We start from the raw sequence: 21364 nt of genomic DNA on the forward strand, positions 1-21364 counted from the left end.
GGCTCACATCACAAGGGATCACTGTTTAATGGGCTTGCTTAAACTTTTGACTTAAATTGCTTGCAAGCTGCAAAGGAAATTTGAAAAATCTCGTTAAGTGTGTGTAGAGTGAGGGGGGCGGGGTGTGGGGCTAAACCGTTAAATCAGATAAAGTCATAGTTCTTTTGAATTTCTCAAAGTCGTTTAATCAGACTTGTACAAATTAATGTACGTTTTTGTCGTATGTTAACCAAAGTACACATACTTCTTTAATTTGATCAAATCTTTTATATCAAAGGTCTGTTATTTGCAGTTTCAGAGAAGATTTTCAATGATGTAATTATTTTCTATATAGCGAACTTGTAAAGTATGCACCTGTCAATTGTAACCACGCCCCCCCCCCACCGGTGGTAAAATTCCGTGAATAACCCCGCACCCCGGAGATCTAAGGGGTAAGTGCAATTCCCTGATATAATTTGCGGGAAGACAAAACCACCGCAATCTCCCGGCATTGCGAGGACACTAGTTCCGGCTTCCATACTTTTAATGTTGATATTTTTTTATGTTTACAACACATTGAACAAGTCCAAAATGTAATATATAATGTGTTCGGTGAAGTTCTTTAGCTACGAGGATACCTGAAAGGTTAAAACACAGCCCTTCCCCCTGGTATATCCCCAAGGGGCCGTGATAACAATTGACTGGTGCATTATACGAGAGGAAATCAAAATTGAGCAGGCAAGATTGTTTTACCTACGGCGATGGTTTATCACAATGTCATTGAACAAAATGTACTTACACTGAGAGTGGCTCCAAGACTTTTCTATGCACATAGGTTAACAATCGTCTTATTTATAAGCCAGATGATGTGCACATATTCATACATTTGGCTTCATTTAGAATGAAACTTCATAAATAAGTATGCGCATATTTGATATTTTTTATCTCCATTTTGCAAAATTGAAATCACATGATTTTATCAAACGAACTTGTATTGCTTGAAAATTTACGTGTCAAATTAAAAATGCTAACCACGGTAAGATGAAAATAAATCCGTTTGATGGTGGTAATCATTCAATGGCGGCTTTATTGATAAATTTCTTCAATAAAACACGTATGAAATTCACATCATCAGCATCCGGAAGTAGTGATAACATACATGTCTGAATCATTCGGCCGCTCTGATCAGAGTTAAAGAGGTCAATACAGTAGACTGGTACCCTGATTTACTTTTCCTCAAAAATATAAAGTTATACAGGTACGCGGCATATGGGTTTTAGTTAACATTAATAGTATTTGAACAATAAATACCAAAAATCATTTTGTGTTTGAAAAAGTGCTTAGTGCCATGCAATGATTAGTTAAAAAATAAACTTTGTATCGAAAAGAAAATATCACGGAAACATGCAAATTATGTCGAAAAAAAGAACAGGGACCGACTTCGGATTTTTTTTATTAACATTGATATCGTGTTTATAAATAAATACCAACATTCTATACAAAGGATATTAACAATACTATTTTTAAACAAACTTTCCTGGTTGTTTTCTATTTAGACCGCACACTTTAGTCGCTTTACGTATGAATTCACAAGACATTTCGAATGCGCGATGGGCACCGCGGTTATCTGATACTGGTTTCTTTTCGGATAAAGGGTACTAGTCTATCAATACAGAGCATTGAACGGGAAAATTTGGATGCGTACTTTTCCAATATGTTCATATTCTTATTGCATGTAATCTGACCGTATGCAAGAACATTCATGTAGTTAACCCGATTAACTCACTCGCTACGTATGAAATTCTTTTGCTTCATTAAAAGAACATACGGTTAGCTTGAATTGTTAGGAGAACTATTTTTATTGGATTTTTTCATTGTAATCAGTTCTGGTACTACTTTGATTATTCAAATTCGCTAACGGCAATCCAATCAAAATACAGCGTATGAATACATTACGTCAGTGAACCCCCAGATGCGGCTTGAGAATTCAGATTTCGCGAGTATCGCTATGAACTAGGCCACAAGTGCCCTAGTCCAAAAAATATAGATACAGTGCATTTGACTTAACTCTTGTACAGACGTTTGAATATATTGTTCGTATGCCTTGATTATCATATTATCTACCTCTAATTCCGACTTTATAGTTTGGACAAATGAGATTTCATATCCTTTAGTAACTACAGACAGAATAAAGTTTTGTTTGATATATATCTCATATAATTTACCTTTATGACATCAGTAACAGTTGTGAGTAAGTCAGCTTTACAAGTATACATCATCGTTAAGATACCCTTATAGTAAAGTGCCATGTGGGCTCAAGTCGGGAGATAGAGCTGGCCTATCATAATCTGTCTGAAATGAAATTAAGTGATGAGGAGGTGTTGTAATCAATAAATGACATCCTTGTCTGTATGGGCCCGCTCAGTCTTGCTGTTTGTACATAAATAGATTTCCTTCCTAATCCTGGTAAGAATGTATTCTTCAAAACACTTAGGTAACGACATGTATAATTGGTGTCCACGTCGCCATTGTCATCCTCTAAAAAAGAAAGGTCCAATAAATCCTTTAAAACTCATTTCACACGGACCATGTACACCCAGTTTTGTTGTGTCGCATGTCTTCTACCGACCCTGTATCTTCAAACCTTTGAATAAGTCTGCATTTTTGGTACAAGTTCCCTATAAGCCTTGGTGCTGCCTTTTTAACAATCGGTTATGGATGGTTTGCTTTTCGACCCACTTCTGACCACTGTTATCTGGAAGACACTATCTTGAAAACATTTCCTACAGGAAATGAAGTCATTACTGACGTCATGACGTCAACGTTTTCTCGTACCTTTATGTCATCCCTCTACTTTGTATTGGTGCATATATGAACTAAGTGCTTTAAGAAATACAAAAGGGTGAACAAGTTTCTAATGGGGTCATATATGAAACTTCTATATGTTAAAGCTGTTTCATATAATGTAACATTATGGTGAATATTAATATGAAAAGTCTTTTTAAAGGAAAGAGACATTTTAGATTTAGTGAAAATTCTTAGTCCAAAACATGTTTATTAGTGGTGAATTCATTTTTAATTTAGTATCGATGATAAAACATAACGAATCATAACCAAAAGTTTTGCGACTACATAATGACTTCTTACCATTTAAGTCATCTAGACAGATTGCGCCGTCTTTATTGACATCAAGAACGTCAAACGCCTCATTTATAATGTCTATACGACACTGACGCATGGGTGGGCGCAACTTATGCATGAACTCACAGAAGTCAATCCCACCACTGTTATTGACGTCAAGAGCATCAAAAAGCGTCTTCAGGTAACCGTCAGACATTTTGATACCAAAGCGTTCCAGCGCGTCCTTGAGCTCTTCCAAGACAATCCGTTTTGAGTAATCAATATCCATCGCACGGAACACGACGCTGAGCCCCTTTATTCCTTGACAGCCGCCTTGCAGACAGCGTGCCCGTAGACATTCAATCAATGACTCTGCAGTCTCAGACATTTCGCTTCTGGGTCGAATATACTACAAAATTAAACAACACAGGGTTTATCAACAGTAAAATTAGTGATGACCTTGTTCATTTATAAACAGATGATGCGAAAACTTAAGCATATGCTCCTCGCCCAATTTTCTCGAACAATCTTTAGTCCAATATTAAAGGATCAAGCTAACTTTTAACTTAATTTCTATTTCAATGAAAACAATAATTTCGTGCTTAAAACAATCATGTCACTCAGATTGAGTGTGAGGTAGCAGATACACAATAAATATTGTATTTGTGCATTGTTTCGAACAAGAAACCAAGACGAAAAACAAAACAAACGTGAAAAATAGTCTCTGCTTGCGCAAGTGGCTTTACGAAGCAAATTTATATCTATGACAATCAAATAGAAAACTGCCTATTACATGTGATATATTAGTATATATCTAAGTTACGTTTGAGACTAGTGAGCAGGAAAGTACAGTGTATAATATAATTGTATGAAGGTCGAACATATGACAATAGCTTAAAATATGATCAATGTATTGTATATATCAGAAATATAGGATCATAACAAAGGATCATTAATTCCTATAAGTCTATAAAACATTTTATCTATGTGCACAATGATTTAATCACCCACCTTAACTCCTTAACTATCTGTCGGTGTTAATCCGTAACTGGGACCTCTCTTTGCATGCCACCAAGCGTCCTTAAAGTTAATAGTTGTCATACATAATTCAGTCTGCATGTGATGCCACAGCACTATTCCGCTAATGTATATTGATTGTATATGATCACATCGCTTCTGTTTTAACTTATTTCTACGTAATGGAAGCGTTTCGTTAACTCAACAAGCAGTGCAAATTATGTATTTGAAAACATGACCTAATTGAAACTCACTAAATAGTGAAATAGCGTTTAAGTCCACAAAAAGTAAAAAAAAAAAAATTGATTATAAACAAGATAACAACAGCAACTTCGTATATCAATATGATAATGAACTTTCGATAGCATCATTAATAAAATAAACAATACTGTTACAACATTGAAAAAGGCAAAGGTCACACTGTCTGGAGGATTCAGAACAAGCGAAGGGTTCAACTTTGCGATATAATCCTGTACAATATCCGAGGTACAAACATTAATATGTAACATCGCCTGCAGAAACAGGTACAAAGTCGGCAAAGTATTGCTGAGTTTTAAGTTTAACGCATTAGCATATTAATAAATATCTACATGTTCACTAGCTATTTTTTGTGACAGTGGGTAAGCCGAGAATGATGAAGCTCATTATAGCAAGTGTGGTATCAATTACATATCAAGTATGAATAAAGTGCTAAATCACACACATTCGTTTCGTTTAGTGTTGTGCCGATGATCGATTATAATCGATAATTGATCGGAAAGGCCCACGTCGACGACAATCGATAGTGAAATTTGAACAATCGATTATAGAAACAAGGGACGTAACCGCTACCGACTAATTTTTTCTCTAGTTAATGCTAGTTCATGTTGAAAAGTTAAGGTGTTACTATGTAAAGTTATTTAGTCATATTCTTATCAAGTCAGTATGTTACTGCAGTACTTTATTACATATTTTCTTTGTAATTTAACTGCTAAAATATTGGTTCTCAACGTCTCATGTTTGTGATTTAAAAGTGATTTTTAAAAATGTTCCCGTTTACTTCTTACCATGTAATAATTTAGTTTTCTCAGTTTTCTGAAAGGATATGTTCTTGAAAATATATAGAATGATCAACTGCTTGTTGTACTTGTTACTAACTGATTATTAAAAACAAATTGATATCTTTCTTCGATATTATTTTACACAAAAATTAGAGCCTGTGGTCTCATGTTCTGTAATAGTAACTTGTAAACACTAAAGGACAGTTGCGTTTTGAATAAAAAATGCAATTTATACAAAGAAATGTACACACAATATTGTAAGGGAACATTGGTGCTTTAAACTGGTGCATGTACTGTATCCGCATGCCTTAAATGACCAAAGAAAATTAAATAATAATTAAATCGATTAATAATCGATTATCGATAGTTTTTTTTCTGTCCGATTCCCAACACTAGTGTCGTTCCTGTTAACGCGTTAGCATCGTATTGGAGCAATGCCGATTGCCTAATTGTCGCTGTCGGACCTTCCGGTATACCATAAGCTGTGTCTAGTCGGAAAGGGGTTGAGATCACTGCACTCACTTATGGGGCTAGTTCTTAATATGAAAGTTCCAATTAATAGCATGTTTAACCTCTTTGACTCCTATTTGTTATTTGTTTTAAACTACGATTCTGAAGTGTGGGGTTTTATGAATGCGGAGGTCTCAAAGAGAGTGCATAAGAAATTTTGTAAATTGGTTTTAGATGTTAACAATCCACTAACACTTTGGCCTTGTATGGAGAATTGGGTAGATTCCCATTGTACATTGAACGCCATATTAGAATGGTGAAATACGTTTTAAGCTCCACTTAGTAAAGCAAGACAACTGTATTTTAAATGCTATATTACTTGATAAAATTTATAATGTAGATAACAACGTATCCACCACAAACTGGGTGTCAAGAGGTCGTGAGATCCTTCAATCATCGGGTCTCAATGAAGTATGACTTTATCCTGGTTCTGTGAAAATTGAATGTGTTGTGTCTGTTCTTCGGAGTAGACTTCGAGATATATATATATATATATATATATATATATATATATATATATATATATATATATATATATATATATATATATATAAGAAATTGGAGATCTGGGTTAGATTTATCCTCTGCTCTAGATGTATTCCGTGAAATTAAAACTGGTTTTGAACAATCAGCGTATCTCAGTCTGGTAGAAAATACAAAATATAGAAATTATCTGGCTAAATTAAGTTTGACTTCGCATAAATTAAATATAGAGATAGGTCGACAAAATAAAATTCCTAGACATGGAAGAAAATGATATTGAGGACGAATTCCATTTTGTTCTCAAATGCCCTGTGTATGCAGACCTAGACGCCAGTATATTCCTAAGTACTTTTATACTCACACTAGTTTGATGAAATATATTTTATTGATGCAAAGTAATAATATAATACTCATTAGAAAATTAGCAATGTATTGTGATAAGGCGTTTAAACTTCGTGATTCGCTGAAATAATTTATGTGTCATTGATGTTTTCTATCTTTCTATTACGATATTACGATATTTTGTTGGTTGTATTTTTCCCTATGTTTTGTTATTTTTGTACCTGTTTGCATCATTTTCCTTGTCCTTACGATGTAATCTAATGCACTTTTATGACCCATTATACGCAGTCATATGTGGTTATATACATAACCAATACATGATTACTGTTTGGTCAATCTTAAATAACGCCCGACTGTATTTAATATTCAATAAAAATATATGATATAATATAAATTAATTCTCACCATTTAAATACCAGAAACAATTAAATCAAATGAATTATTCGTATAATTTGCTGTGTTTAAATTGTTGCATGCCATATATATGTTTTTGTATGTATATGTGTTATTATGACGATAAGCTTGTTATGCTTAAGTCGAATAAATATTCTGTTCTGTTCTGTTTCGTGTTCTCTGCATAACGGTTGCCGGGAAGACAATTGCACACCATTTGTCTGTCGTGTAATGTCTTTCGCAACCGTACTTTCCGATGCCCGAAACTGGGTAGGTTTTACGGTCTGATCAGTTTAAGAGTCAGAATAATCCACGTATTTATGGCAAAACGGTCTGAAGTCCTCCGAATTACAACTAATATTGTCCGGCTCTCACGCTGTATCTGCCCACGATAAGTAATTATTTTGTTTAGTTTCCCTTATCTCGTTTTCTTGTTGTTCTTTCGAAACCCATTTTCTAGATGTGATGCCATCCGGCCAAAAGAGATCTATCTTCATCAATAATGTGTTCGACACATGAACGTCGTTTAATTCGCTTAAGCATAAATATCAGACTACGTTACATCAAGGTCAATGTTTCCGATAAAACATGCCACAAATCTTCTTTTTAGTCTCTTGTCCTTGTCCTCAGCCTTCCAAATGTTCAAAATGAAGGCATTTATTTAGCCAAATTTTTGAAAAAGGAATTGCATACCTTGAATTTCTGACCTAATTATATAAGTGAGTTTAAATAGTATCATCCCCATATAATTGATCATATATTTATTTTACTATATAAAACATCTATTTAAAGGTGCAATGGATGCAAACACAATAAGTTCAAACTAGGCATAATATAGCAGTCTTCATTGAATCATGTTTTTATGTGAAACTCTCATCAGATGTGAGTTCTGTTTTGCCATATAAAAAACATTCCGATTAGTTTGACTTACATAATGCTAATTTTATTTTATTCTCAGTTCCGCGTGCCGAATTGGTTAAAATATTATCTCGTTGTATGTTCAGTGTCTATGTTTCGAAATGTTAGTTCGAAAATGAAATAATAGCTGATAATTGTTTAATTCCACAGACATGTATAAAATAAACTACATAATTTTTTATATTTATTTTTTAAACGGCATACATTGAACTTGTTATATTATAAATAACGGAGTTAGTGGGAGCTCTCATCCGTTCTGGTTTCCATTGCTCAGTATATCCCATATCGTGTCACATACCAGACACGTAACCTATATCCCATATCGTGTCACATACCAGACACGTAACCTATATATCATGTCGACAACCTGTTTGCAGTGATCAAGACGCCAGCACTATCTGAGAAATGTTTCATATATTCATCGAAATCAGAAAATAGACGCCATTTTGGCAAGCTATAAAGATTAGTGACCCATTATGGAACAATATGGGAATACCTCGTGACCAGTCATGGACCGATGACGTTGCGTTATTCATGTTGGAGGCGTGATAATATACGTTACGGGGTTAGTAGGTGACTCGATGTGGGATATACAGGGCAAAGGAAACCATGTCGGATGAGAGCGAAGCTCGAACCCGAATATGGTTTCCTGCGCCCCGTAACGTATATATCAGGCCGACAATGTAACATGTTTAAATGTTTCATTTATTCATAGAAATATTCATCAGAATCGGAAAATACCTTATTGGTACGATATCAATTCGGTGACCCAATATGAAAAATATGGCGTCACCAGTCCTGGACTAAAGGCATTGCGTCATTTACGTTGTAGGCGTGATATATATACATATTTATGATCGTACAGTGAGCTGCCATCTAATACAGTCTTTTATGCAACGGGTTATATATTACACATACCGTAACGAAATTCATAAACGTAATCGTAAGTGACGAAATTTAAAAAAAAATCTTGGTAAAGTAACTAGTGTTATAACTGACGTAACGCCATACATGAGTACCGTAGGAAATATTCGCGCTAAAATGCTATCTACGTTCCATGTTTCATGTACTTTGCGCTGGAAATCATCGAAAGAGTATTTATGATATAAAGATAATACATTGTTTTAGTGTATGATCGAAATATATTTTACCAAGTGAACACCAAACACTGAATTTACTTTATGTGTTAACGAGGTGAAATTTGTTGCGATCTAACACTAAAACTCACATTTTATTATTTTAATTATATGTCTAAAATGGATATAAATTGAAACTTTATTGTATGCTTTCAGAGAAGCGTGCCAGATTTCAGAAAAGCGAGCCTTAAGTCATTTCGGAAATGACGTCGTTAAAATTGTGTCCAGCCATGTGCGTGCTGAGTTTGATTTCGACGTGAGAAATGTTTGAAACAGTGAAATTATACTTTACTTTTTAAAATATGGATTTCTTATTAAAAATATTTCGATTTAAAAACGTCATTCATAGTGACTCATAGTTTGTTTTAAAATAATGTTTATTCGACGTCAATTATCTGTTAAACGCATTTAAACAATAACCTTTACATAAACCTATTTCCAAGCTCGTTTATAAATAATGAGTATCATAGGAAATCGTATGCGTGACGAACCATCTCCTCAGTCCAAAGTGGATTATCTTGTCCGATTGCACAGGTTATAAGACCGCTATAAGAAAGTACTGTCGTGCAACCCTAGTAATCATAATCCGTAACCCTTCTTGTACCATCTGAGCAAGCGCGCGGCCATTATTAATAGTAATTTCAGCGATGCATAATGAACTCATGGATACTCATAAATATCTAGAAAATGCATTTCCATTAATAATTTACAAAAACAATAATCACAATAAATCGCTTGTGCTATTTTACGATCCCAGAACATGTTGGTAAGAATGAATAAAAACAAATGCTGGCATCAATGTGACGAGTTTGCATTAGAAATAATCAATTGTGATAAAGTGATCACAGAGTACGTGTTATTATATAGATAAATAGGTTTTTTTGTTTTAATTCAGGTTGCATTATTCACAACAGTCAAGCTAAGTTGCTGCAAAAAGAATGGCTCCCATGTCATGTACCACTACAATGGAATGGGTTAAGTGTTCCATGTACATGTATTAGCTACATTATAATAGAAATTAAACATGAACATAGGTAGATATTTTGAGAAAATTAAAAAAAGACTTTGAGTTTGCTATATTGAATTAGATGTCGCTTGAATATCCATAAACAGATAATTAATTCGATTGCATTATATGTGTCGTTCGTCTGGTCAAATGATTTTTTTTAAGTTTGAATGTTTATGTTAAAAGTATTTGTTGTAAATGTTTATATTTTTCAGATCATCGGATATGACTAAACGGATAATAACCAATTTTCTGTGCTTGGCCATCCCTAGTTCAAGGGACATCGAGATAACAAATTCCCTATGCTTGACCATCTTGAGCTTGAACGTCCCCTGCTTAAGGGGCATTAAGATAACTCATTCCCTGTAGTTTAAGGGTCATCCAGATAACCAATTTCCTGTTCTTGACTTTGTTTTGTTTAAGTGGCATCCAGATAACCAATTACCTAAAATTTACCGTTCCCAGTTTAAGGGACATCCTGATAACCAATTACCTAAAATTGACCGTTCCCAGTTTAAGGGACATCCAGATCACCAATTCAACAAGCTTGACCATCCCTAGTTTAAGGGGCATCCATATAACAAACTCCCTGTACTTGACGATTCCTTGTTTAAGTGGCATCCATGTAACCAATTCCCCAAGCTAGACATTCCAGTTAAGGGGGTATAAAGACAAACTTTTCCCTGTATTTGATCATACCTTGTTTAAGGGACACCAAGATAATAAATTTCCTGTGCTCAACCAACCCTAGTTAAAGGGGCGTCCAGATTACCATTTCCCTTTGCTTGGCCTCTCCCTTGATTCAGAGGTATCCACATAAGTACTGGCCTGTACTTGACCATCCCTTGTTTAAGGGGTATCCAGAAAACCTATTCCCTGTAATTGACCATTCTTAGTTTAAGTGACATCCAAATAACCAATTACCTGTGCTTGACCATCCCTAGGTATCTGGACATCCAGATAACGAATTCATTGTGCTTGACCCTCCCTTGTTTCAGGGGTAATCCAGATAACGAATTCCCTGTACCTGACCATCCTTAGTTTAAGGGACATCCAGATTATAAGTATCTTCCATGGCCGAGAGTGTAAGATAGGTTCATTCCGACCCGAGCGTAGGGTGTTTTGCGGAAACTCGGTAAACCTCGTTTCCGCAAGACATCCAGATTATAAGTATCTTCCATGGCCGAGAGTGTAAGATAGGTTCATTCCGACCCGAGCGTAGGGTGTTTTGCGGAAACGAGGTTTACCGAGTTTCCGCAAAACACCCTGCGCGAGGGTCTGGATGAACCTATCTTATACGAGCGGCTATGGTAGATGCTTTTTCTCCAACCTCAGTTAAACAAAATTAAGTAAAAATGTATTTTTTGCTGGACCTCTTTTTTGCTTAGTGAAAATAATGTCATGGATATACGCGCAGTGATCCAGTTAATGTTAATAGTCAAATCGGTCTTTTTAAATAGTTCTAAGGAGAATGAAGCATTATTTCTTGAATGGTGCCTGAACACTGTTTTATGGTGACATTTGAAGCGAGAAATAATTAATAAGCGTTCTAAATATTACCATAAGACAAGATTTCCTTGATGCTACTGACGACAGTCTTCAACAAGGAAGGTAATTACAATGTGGTAAAAGGAGTTCCATTCGGGCATTTTATCTTCGACCGTGGGCAAGATAAGAATATAAACATGGTTAAATAATTGGATCTACTTATCTGAGGTGGGAGAAAACCAATTCCCTGTGCTTGACCATCCCTTGTTTCAGGGGTAATCCAGATAACGAATTCCCTGTACTTGACCATCCTTAGTTTAAGGGACATCCAGATAACGAATTCCCTGTAACTGACCATCCCTTGTTTCAGGGGTATCCAGATAACGAATTCCCTGTAACTGACCATCCCTTGTTTCAGGGGTATCCAGATAACCAATTCCCTGTAATTGACCATCCCTTGTTTTAGAGGTATCCAGATAACGAATTTCGTGTAATTGACCATCCCTTGTTTCAGGGACATCCAGATAACCAATTCCCTGTGCTTAACCATCCCTTGTTTCAGGGGTATCCAGATAACCAATTCCCTGAAATTGGACATCCCTTGTTTAAGAGGTATCCAGATAACGAATTACCTGTAATTGGCCATCCCTTGTTTCAGGGACATCCAGATAACCAATTCCCTGTGCTTTACCATCCCTTGTTTCAGGGGTATCCAGATAACGAATTCCCTGTATTTGACCATCCCTTGTTTTAGAGGTATCCAGATAACAAATTCCCTGTAATTGACCATCCCTTGTTTCAGGGACATCCAGATAACCAATTCCCTGTGCTTTACCATCCCTTGTTTCAGGGGTATCCAGATAACGAATTCCCTGTTATTGACCATCCCCTGTTTTAGAGGAATCCAGATAACGAATTCCCTGTAATTGACCATCCCTTGTTTCAGGGACATCCAGATAACCAATGCTCTGTAATTGACAACCCCTTGTTTCAGAGATATCCAGATAACGAATTCCCTGTAATTGACCATCCCTTGTTTCAGGGACATCCAGATAACCAATGCTCTGTAATTGACCAGCTGTAATTTCAGGAGTATCCAGCTAACCAATTCTATTTAATTGACTATCCGTAGTTAAAGGACCATCCAGATAATAAGTTACTGTAAGTATGCACCTGTGACAGTTATAATAAATACGTCAAAGCATAAGTTATATATCCGGAGTGTGCCATAATTGTTAAGCACTTCAGTTTAATATTATTTTTTTTAACATAAAAGTTATACACTCATTTATCATTGAGGACTTAACAATATAGAAGCATGGTTACATGTTAGGTTTGATCAAATGGCATTGCGAAGTTTAGAAAGAAAATTCAAAATATAGCATTGAGAATTTAATGAATAGATCATTCATGTAGTTGTTCTTTCACTTTCACTTTAATTTTCAGTAGGTGACAATTGGGCAAAATAAATCTCACAAAAGATTCGAAAGAGTTTTAAAGAGTGCTCACCTTCTCACGGCTTAACTGTTAAAGATTAAAAGCTTAGATATCATAGCCATAAGTTTGAAAGAGATCGAAAATCTGTGACAACCACTGTACCCGTAGTTGACTTGTTCTTGTGTACAGTTATAGTCGTATGATCGAATGAATAGAAACAAAAAAGTGAAAAAAGTGTTCCTAAGTTTCTTGTCGAGCGGGATCAGAGCAGTTAAACAGTGATCATAGTCGTCTTTTTACTGTGATTTTATACTTATGATGACAGTATAAATTAACATTGTGCTGGTGCAATCAACATGTTTCTTCCGATGCAATCCCATTAACAGTGTAATTCAATGTGTATTACTTGTTTGCGGTTGTATTTAATTTTAAAAACCAACAACTACAAGACCGTAATATTGTGGTGGCGTTGAAACGATCAACATCATGAATAAAATGTTGCAATGGGAAGAATACTTTCAATGAGGCTAGATGCAAAGGTAGAGCTTTATTTGCACCTGAGCATATGTGCCATATTTTGTTCCTGCAATTGATATTTTGATATGTTATGGTTGTGGCATAACCCTTAGGTGTGTACGAGGTCACATGTAAGTAAAATACTACATCTTGATAGTGTTACCATAAGGTACACTTTGCTATACAAAATAAATCAAAAGTGTTTTATAAAGCTACATAAAGCTGCTAAAGTATAAATTCACTAAACAGGCTATATGTTTAAATTGTATATTATGTAGTTTAGAACGGTAAAAATAAAGCTACATACCACTTTTACTTTAAGTTATATACCACTGTAGCCTTTTTGAATACCTTGAATATTTTGAAGCATTTTGAGTATGGATAGATAGATAGATAGATATTTTATTTCCTCCATATGTGAAGAGTATAACAAATGTACAAGAAAATGAGCAATTTCAACGATGCATATAAAACAGATACATGAATACACTTAAACACACAAAAATGGACCATCACATTGTACAAATGCAATGAAGCACATACTATAACCATATACGACTGTTTATATTACATACTCTCGCAGAATATATATGAAAATCACCCGTAAGTAAAGAGAAAGACTTTTTGTATCAAAAGAAACAAAAAATGAGTTTATAACTATAGAGTCCAAAGCTAGATAAAAGACAACTCTAGATTTCAATTTGCATCATATTAATGTAGCAACGACCTAAGTTATTGAATTATTATCTATAGTAGATTGCAAAATTAGAAAGCTAGACGAAAGAGAAATTCTAGGTTTCAATTTGCATCCACGAATGTGTTATATGATATCACTTTAGGGAAAAACTATATGAAGATTTTAATTTATGTCTACAGAGTGCACATCGATTGGAAATATATGACAAATTATAATAAATAAATCATACGAATATATGAATAAACAACCATGGCAAAAGATCAGTATTACAGACAAACCATTATTATATGCGCAAATATGCTGCTATTGGCATTTTCGACACTCTAATGCTAACATATTTTACATACTGCACGAGCCAGAAAGAGACAACTAGACGGAGTCGTGCATAGTTCACCAGCAACAACACGAATTATCATAATGCATTGTTCAAGGGGTGTACAATTCAGAAATGTCATGTATTCAATGATTCCAAATGTTTTATACAAATACTGCCATATTTTATTTTGAAGATCGCTAAATTGTGGACAATAGCACAGGCGATGAACAACAAAGTTGTCGTTAATGCAGTGACACTTTGAGCACTGATGTTGAAAAGTTCGCGATGATAATTTCCCCACTATATGAAGTACTCTTTTAGATAATTCAGCAATATTTTTTGTCGTTGACTCTCGCAATTTTCCATAGCAGTGAATGTTGTTTTTCATTCAACACGTATGGGAGTAACTGTTGTAATCGCGGTTGGCTAAAGAGTCTCGTCGCACGTTCACGTTTCTCACACAAAGTCACACACGAGTGCAATATGTGCTTAGACGTGCTTAGTAGGAAATGTTCCTTGTCTAATATGTCCAGATATTCAAGCAATCTATACTTTTGTAAGAGTCTGTATAACTCGGGGATATAACCCTAAGACTGGTGTTCATAGTTCATATATCTTATGAGCCTATTATTAAACACTGTATTTGGTAAATAATTGTTCGAAAGGTGACAAGGCTGGCCAAAAAACTGAAGTTTCTTATAATCGATACAAGTTTCAATGGAATTAAATGAAATTGAACATAATGCAAAATCCGTACTTATCCATAAACCAAACGATTGAATAAATTTTATGCAAAACATGTGCGCTCGTTCTAGTTTTGATATGTCTGTTTTACATAGGTGTGTCCATAGCTTACAGCCATACAAACTTTTAGGTAACACTATGCTGTTATATATTGTTTTCAATGTAAATGGATTACAAGCTCATTAATTAATCCATTAATAAAGAGGAGATACAAAATCGGCGAAGTTTTTCCTCCCTGTCGCGTTCCTTGGCGTACGTCGAACCCGGACGACGTCATTCCTTGATATTTCACACAACTCCTCATGTTCTTGTACATGGCAGAGAACGCGAGTATACTTGTTTGTTCTATTTTACATTCATTAATCATTTTATACAAAAGACCATCGTGCCATACCGAATCAAAGGCTTTTCTACCGTCCATATAGCACACATATGTTTTTGAATTTAGTTCATGAGCAAGAAAAACTATTTCGCGTAGTATAAATGACGTCATTAGACACCCCATGTTATCTTGGAAGCCACATTGCTGCTTATTTATCACTGACATTATATCCGCTTTGAAGCTTTAAAACAATCATTTCAAAGAGTTTAAAATAACCGAAGAAAGAGCAATCACCCTGTAATTGTCAGGAGTATTCTCCATTTGTTGCCACCTTTGTGTCAGGTAATAATAACTGCCCTTTTCAAAGGTTCTGGGACATAGGCAAAACGTAACATTGAAGTGAATATGTTAGCAATAATAGAAGAAAGTGTAGTCTTAGCGTATATCATGTGTTCATATTACAAATCATTTCGCGTAAGGAGTTGCCTAGCATGGAAGACAAGGTTCGTTTCCACTGGTCGTCAAATTCGATGTTTTCAGATGGCGCATACAAGATTTTAAAATACAATCCCCACTGCGTGGTTATATGTTCACGGTCTCTAACAACAGACCCGTTAAAGTTCATTCCCGATCCTAATTGGTTAGTAGCTTTGCGTCTTCTATTTACAATGTTCCAGAAACGATTGCTGTCAATTTCGGCTGTCAAATTTAATTCCTCATCTTGTTTCCTGAGATATGTTTTAACACATATTCTATGCAACTTGCGGAATTTTCGTTTTGCCGCTTTATACTGTTTATAAGCAAAGTGGTCACTGGAGCGTGGACGTCCTTCGTAGCACCACACGCGCCGCCGTTCCACCATGTCCGCGTGCGCTGCTGTTAGCTCGGTATTCCAATATGGTTTCAAATGTTCTACATATTTCTTCTTTGGTATCGCTTGAAACGAGTAGTCCTTTAACTTACTAGTTAGTATAGCATATGCGTTATCAATATCAGAAATACTCATGTTACAATGTTCAAAATATGACATTTCTAAATCACTACTTATAAAATCATTATATCTTATCATGTCATGTTCTACAATTTTTCGCATATTCAGCGTATTACCCATTTCATAATGTTCGCAGTTATCATAACCAATGTTCAATGGTACATGCAAAATTGCAAATACTGGCCTATGTCTAGAAACATTAAGACAATGATCATCAATTATTTCACAATTTGTGCACATATCAACAGTCTTAATAGGCATGCAAATAAAGTCAATCAGGGTTTGATATTTATCATCATATGAAACGTACGAAAACAAAACACCTGTACAAAGTGGTAACGTGTTCAAAGGAAGCACATTTGTATCATTAAAGAACTAACACAATACTTTGTCTCTAGGATTTAAACTCTCAAAATCATATTTTGCATTGAAATCGCCTAAGAAGGACACCACACCCCTCAAAAACAGAATCCATAAAATGCACATTGTGAGGAAAAAGCCAATGTTCTGAAATACCACATATTTCTGATTTTAAAACATATCATATTGGTTTCTGTGTGACTAAAACGAACTGCGAGGACCACACCACGTATCTTCTGCATTCACCCGACCAACGCCGCTCCACTTATATAAGCAACTAGACAAAATAGTACCAAGAAAACATGTACAATACAAACTATGAATGGCGTATGAATATAAACAATTCACGCGACATTGTGTGACGCCCGTTATGAATTGACGAAAACGAAAGTAAACGTCCGCCATTTTAAAACAAGTAAACGGTTGAACTGATAAATGTGAGTTTTATACATGTAACTAATAACTTGGAGCACTCAATCACTGTCACTTATCCATTACACGAATCTGTCTACGTTTGTTTTTATGTGGCGATCTGTCGTCGAGGTTGATAGTGATGTATCAGTTGAGTAGCCGAGCATTTTGAAGTGGTTGTGAAAATTACTTCGGACATGTGGTTTGCGAAAATGGATTGAGATTTCATCCAATCTAGCCGGTACTGCCAATCTTTTATTGCTAAATATTTCTTTATTAAGAATTGCTGTCATATACCACTGAACAATAATACCATTTCAACGATTTATTTATATCATAAGTAAACCGGCAGGTCAATCTTAAAATAAAATCGGAAATTACCGAACATGTACGATCGAAAAAAGTAGCCCCGGTCTAGTGTGTTATAAGGAAACAGAAGATTGCAGTGTGTGATACGGGATTTTTTGTCCGATCATTTGTATGTTTCAGTTAAAAAATGCAGTATTTTTGACAGAATATTAAAAGGTATATAATAAACAAATTTATTCACCTCGTCTGAGTAAGGTCGAAAAAGGCTTGTTTTCTAAAAATTGCTTGAACTCGTTGAATAAATGTGTGTATTATATGACGTCTTGCGAGGGATCCTCTTTATTGACAAATACAAAAATAGAACAGTATATTCAGTATTGTATATTGTAGGGAAAATCAAAAGTAAATGTTATTATGAAATTGAACAAAGACTATTTTAGATGGGGGGTTTTCAATTCCATACGTTCACAATAATACAGTAGAAACTAACACGTACACGAAAATGCAAATATAATTTTCATTATGAAGCTATGGTCTATATATTAATACAGGCTCAATAGGCCACATGGCTCAAAATTGTACATTAGCAGATGGAGCATTTGAAAATTTTAAGATATACTAGCTTTTAGATTTGTTTTGATTTTTCGCGAAAGCTTTCACAGGTAAGGAAAGACATGATTAAAGAGAACGTGAAAGGCCACATCATAGACGGAGGTGTTAATTTACCTACACATACATACAGTGCAAACATAGTGCACCATCGAAATCCAAGTTAAGATTTAACACACATTTAACGGAGTTCAGCTTATAAATAACATTATATCACAAAGTGGTTATCGCCTTCCAGTAGTTTGCATGTTAAATACTTCGTATCTTCACGACGGATACAGTGTGAACGATGCCATCTACCGGTTTCAAAAGATAGATTCTGAGATGAAAGATGTAACCTCGACATTGCTACAGTTAAATTATTACATAGGTTACATTTTAAATAATTCTGAAAGCCAAAGGAAACAAGGGATTCAAAGAACATGTTGCGTGGTGATTTTTCACAGAAAATAGTCCGAACTTTAATAGCTTCGATAGTGGAAATATCAAAGATTTTCGCTGATTAATGTCACCAAAACATTAGAAAACAAAATTATACAAATGCTGCAATATGGTTAAGGAAAGTATTACCTGGTATACACGTTATCCGAACAACTCTCTTCTCTAGGCAGGCAGAACGTTCCGGCGTCTTAATGATGTTTTCTCTTGAAGCAAAATTAAGGGTACTTGAACATTCCGACAACTCAAAACTCTCGATAAAACCAGTCATAACCATACACTTAAATCAGCTTACGGTCTTCCATTAAGCTTCATTTATTGCACACTTAATACCACCAGAGAAATGATTTCTAAGCATTCCTTGTATTAAAACGTTTAAAAAAAATATTGATATATTGTAAAGATAATCTCCATTTCCATCTAAAATCGTACTGCATAGTGTCTGCAATAGAAAGCAACGTTAATAATCACCGAATATACATATGCGCCGACAATATCGATTTACATGCATCATATGGAGATCTCAAAAGAATAATCACACACTATTACAAACTCTCTTATTCAGAGAACCTCTTGGGGACGCTAGTTGCCATTATTGTTCACATGTCTTGTCTCATTTAGGCGGCTAGATCAAGTTTGTTTATAGAGTTACCTTCGAAGTACATGGAACAAAACCTACGAACAAAAACTACAACTAGGCTTGAAGCATTCTTTCAGACTTTGAGTGAAAATAACAACAATATGCGTGCAGGAAGTCAAAATCAATTAAATTGAACACGTCAATGTAGCAAAAAAACGTTGTTGTTTTTTTTGTTTTTGTTTTAATTTAGAACACATTACAATGCCTTACCGTCCTAGCAATAATTCAAAGTGCTGAAGGCACTGATGGACTAGGGCTTCATATAGTGGCAAGTTGACAACTGTGTGATACTGATTGAACAAAACAACATAAATGGAGCTGTGTTGAATGAGCTAGTTTCAACCAGTGAACCGTAACTGGCAGAAGCGCCGAAAATTCGTGCGAGGTGAATGGCAAATGGTAAAATTCTCTTTAAAACTGGGAAGTGGGGACCTCTTTATAGTTCTTTTCATATGGACACACGCCTATAAATGACCTTAAAAGTTTTGATTGGGCGCTGTCCCTACCTAAACCTTTAAAGTAATGTGGCAATTTAATGGTATTTTATGAACGAATTTCTATGTATAAAGCTGTTCTTATGTTTCTTCCCAGATCCGAAGCTTCATTTTCTGTCTGAAATGTGAGATCAAGAAATAATTCCCAGCGATGAGGAGCCAATTTATAACAAGCCAATTCATGGGCCAATATGCTGTACTGTGTGGCAAACGGGAAAACACATGCAGTCAGGAATGTGCATAAAATAAAATGCAAATAAAAAGTGACATTTAATAAACTTAAAGGTTGTAAAAGCATTTTTACATGTGAAATGTATTCAATGTGCAGTGCAAAAATGCTTATGCTCTCATAATTATACTAATTTAAAATTTAAATTGGTAGGAGGAAAAATCAGACTGTAAAGTTTCAAGTTTATTATCAGATCAAAACCAATGTACATGAGAAAAATGAGCATGTGGACATACCAGTATAATATGTCATGTTGTATCATTGACAGTATGTAGTGTAATTTGACATAATTAACAAAGCGTATTTAAACATTTTGAAAACAAAATGTTAACCAATACATTTAAAACAAAAAGGCCTAATGCTTTGATTAACGTAGTACATTTAGTTTTGCAGTCTCAAAATAGCACATAAAACTCAAAGTCGTATTCAGTGACCCAGCTATTTAAAAACAATCTTTCAGAAAAGTGTTATATAGCTCTTAATGCTTAGATTATTGACTTATGTCTATCTTTGCAGTCAGAAAATAGCTCACTGCCTATTTTTCTTGTTATTATCTACCCGACTAAATACGTCAATAATCTGGTAAATTGCAGTAAATTGATTATATGCGATATTCACATAATATCAAAATGGACGTTGCATGTTTATAACTTTTTTTTCTTTTGATCCAACAGAAAGCGTAACAAGGGACTATTTCATGGTTATTAAAATGCACTTTTTACGGATTTTTTATTATAAATAAGTAAATAAAGTGTGGCAAATCCTAAGTAGTGATAAAACCAAGATACTGACAGCTTAATCCCTTCAACAATTGTTGATATATGCTCAAATATTGTCTATTTGGTTCATAGTTTTCAGTAACGTGAGTAACTCGATTCAGCAAAAGGCTGTAGCGTGATTGGTTAATTGGCATTATCACGTGATGCTACCAAAGTATTTAATAAAGGTTAAAATATATGTCAGCTTGTGGATGAGTCCTTATGGGCTAATTGATATGGTAAGAGTTTTATGTTGTGGATGTTTTCTGGACTGTACCAGCGTGGTCTCGCTCCCCACTTCAACCAGGTTTTTTCGTACTTTAATTGTATGTTTTTCTGCAATTTCGGCATCAAAGAGTAAATCAAATATTTTATAAGTGTTTTCAGATGCATTCCCGGGAAAAGTCTTTTTTGGTGCCAAAGCATGAGCAGGTCCCTTAAAATTATATATTTTCTGAACCTCACATGCTCATAAATATTCAAAACATTTCAACTGATAGGTTGCTTGCTGCATATATGTGAACTCTGTTGACAGAAGAAAGTCTGAATGGCAGATGCAGCCATTGAAAGAGCATATTAAAAGACATATTGTCATTTTGTTACTTGGATGTGTTGTATTTTGCAACATATGTTACGAGGTGTATCATGAATGCACCGTGCC

The 21364-nt window shown here is 35.0% G+C and overlaps 1 protein-coding gene across 1 annotated transcript in view; it reads right to left on the minus strand.

Moving 5' to 3' along the window:
• Positions 1 to 18752, minus strand: part of LOC128225104 (calcyphosin-like protein) — a 28144-nt gene extending 9392 nt beyond the window's left edge. The window contains exons 1-3 of the mRNA XM_052935136.1: positions 18715 to 18752; positions 4111 to 4179; positions 3127 to 3508 (exon numbers count right to left, since the gene is read on the minus strand). Coding sequence (XP_052791096.1) covers positions 3127 to 3487 — 361 coding nt within the window. The 5' untranslated portion in view covers positions 3488 to 3508; positions 4111 to 4179; positions 18715 to 18752. The remainder of the gene's footprint in view (positions 1 to 3126; positions 3509 to 4110; positions 4180 to 18714) is intronic.
• Positions 18753 to 21364: the final 2612 nt, after the last annotated feature.

Source organism: Mya arenaria, chromosome 2, assembly GCF_026914265.1.
Source record: "Mya arenaria isolate MELC-2E11 chromosome 2, ASM2691426v1".
NCBI classification, from domain to species: Eukaryota; Metazoa; Mollusca; class Bivalvia; order Myida; family Myidae; genus Mya; species Mya arenaria.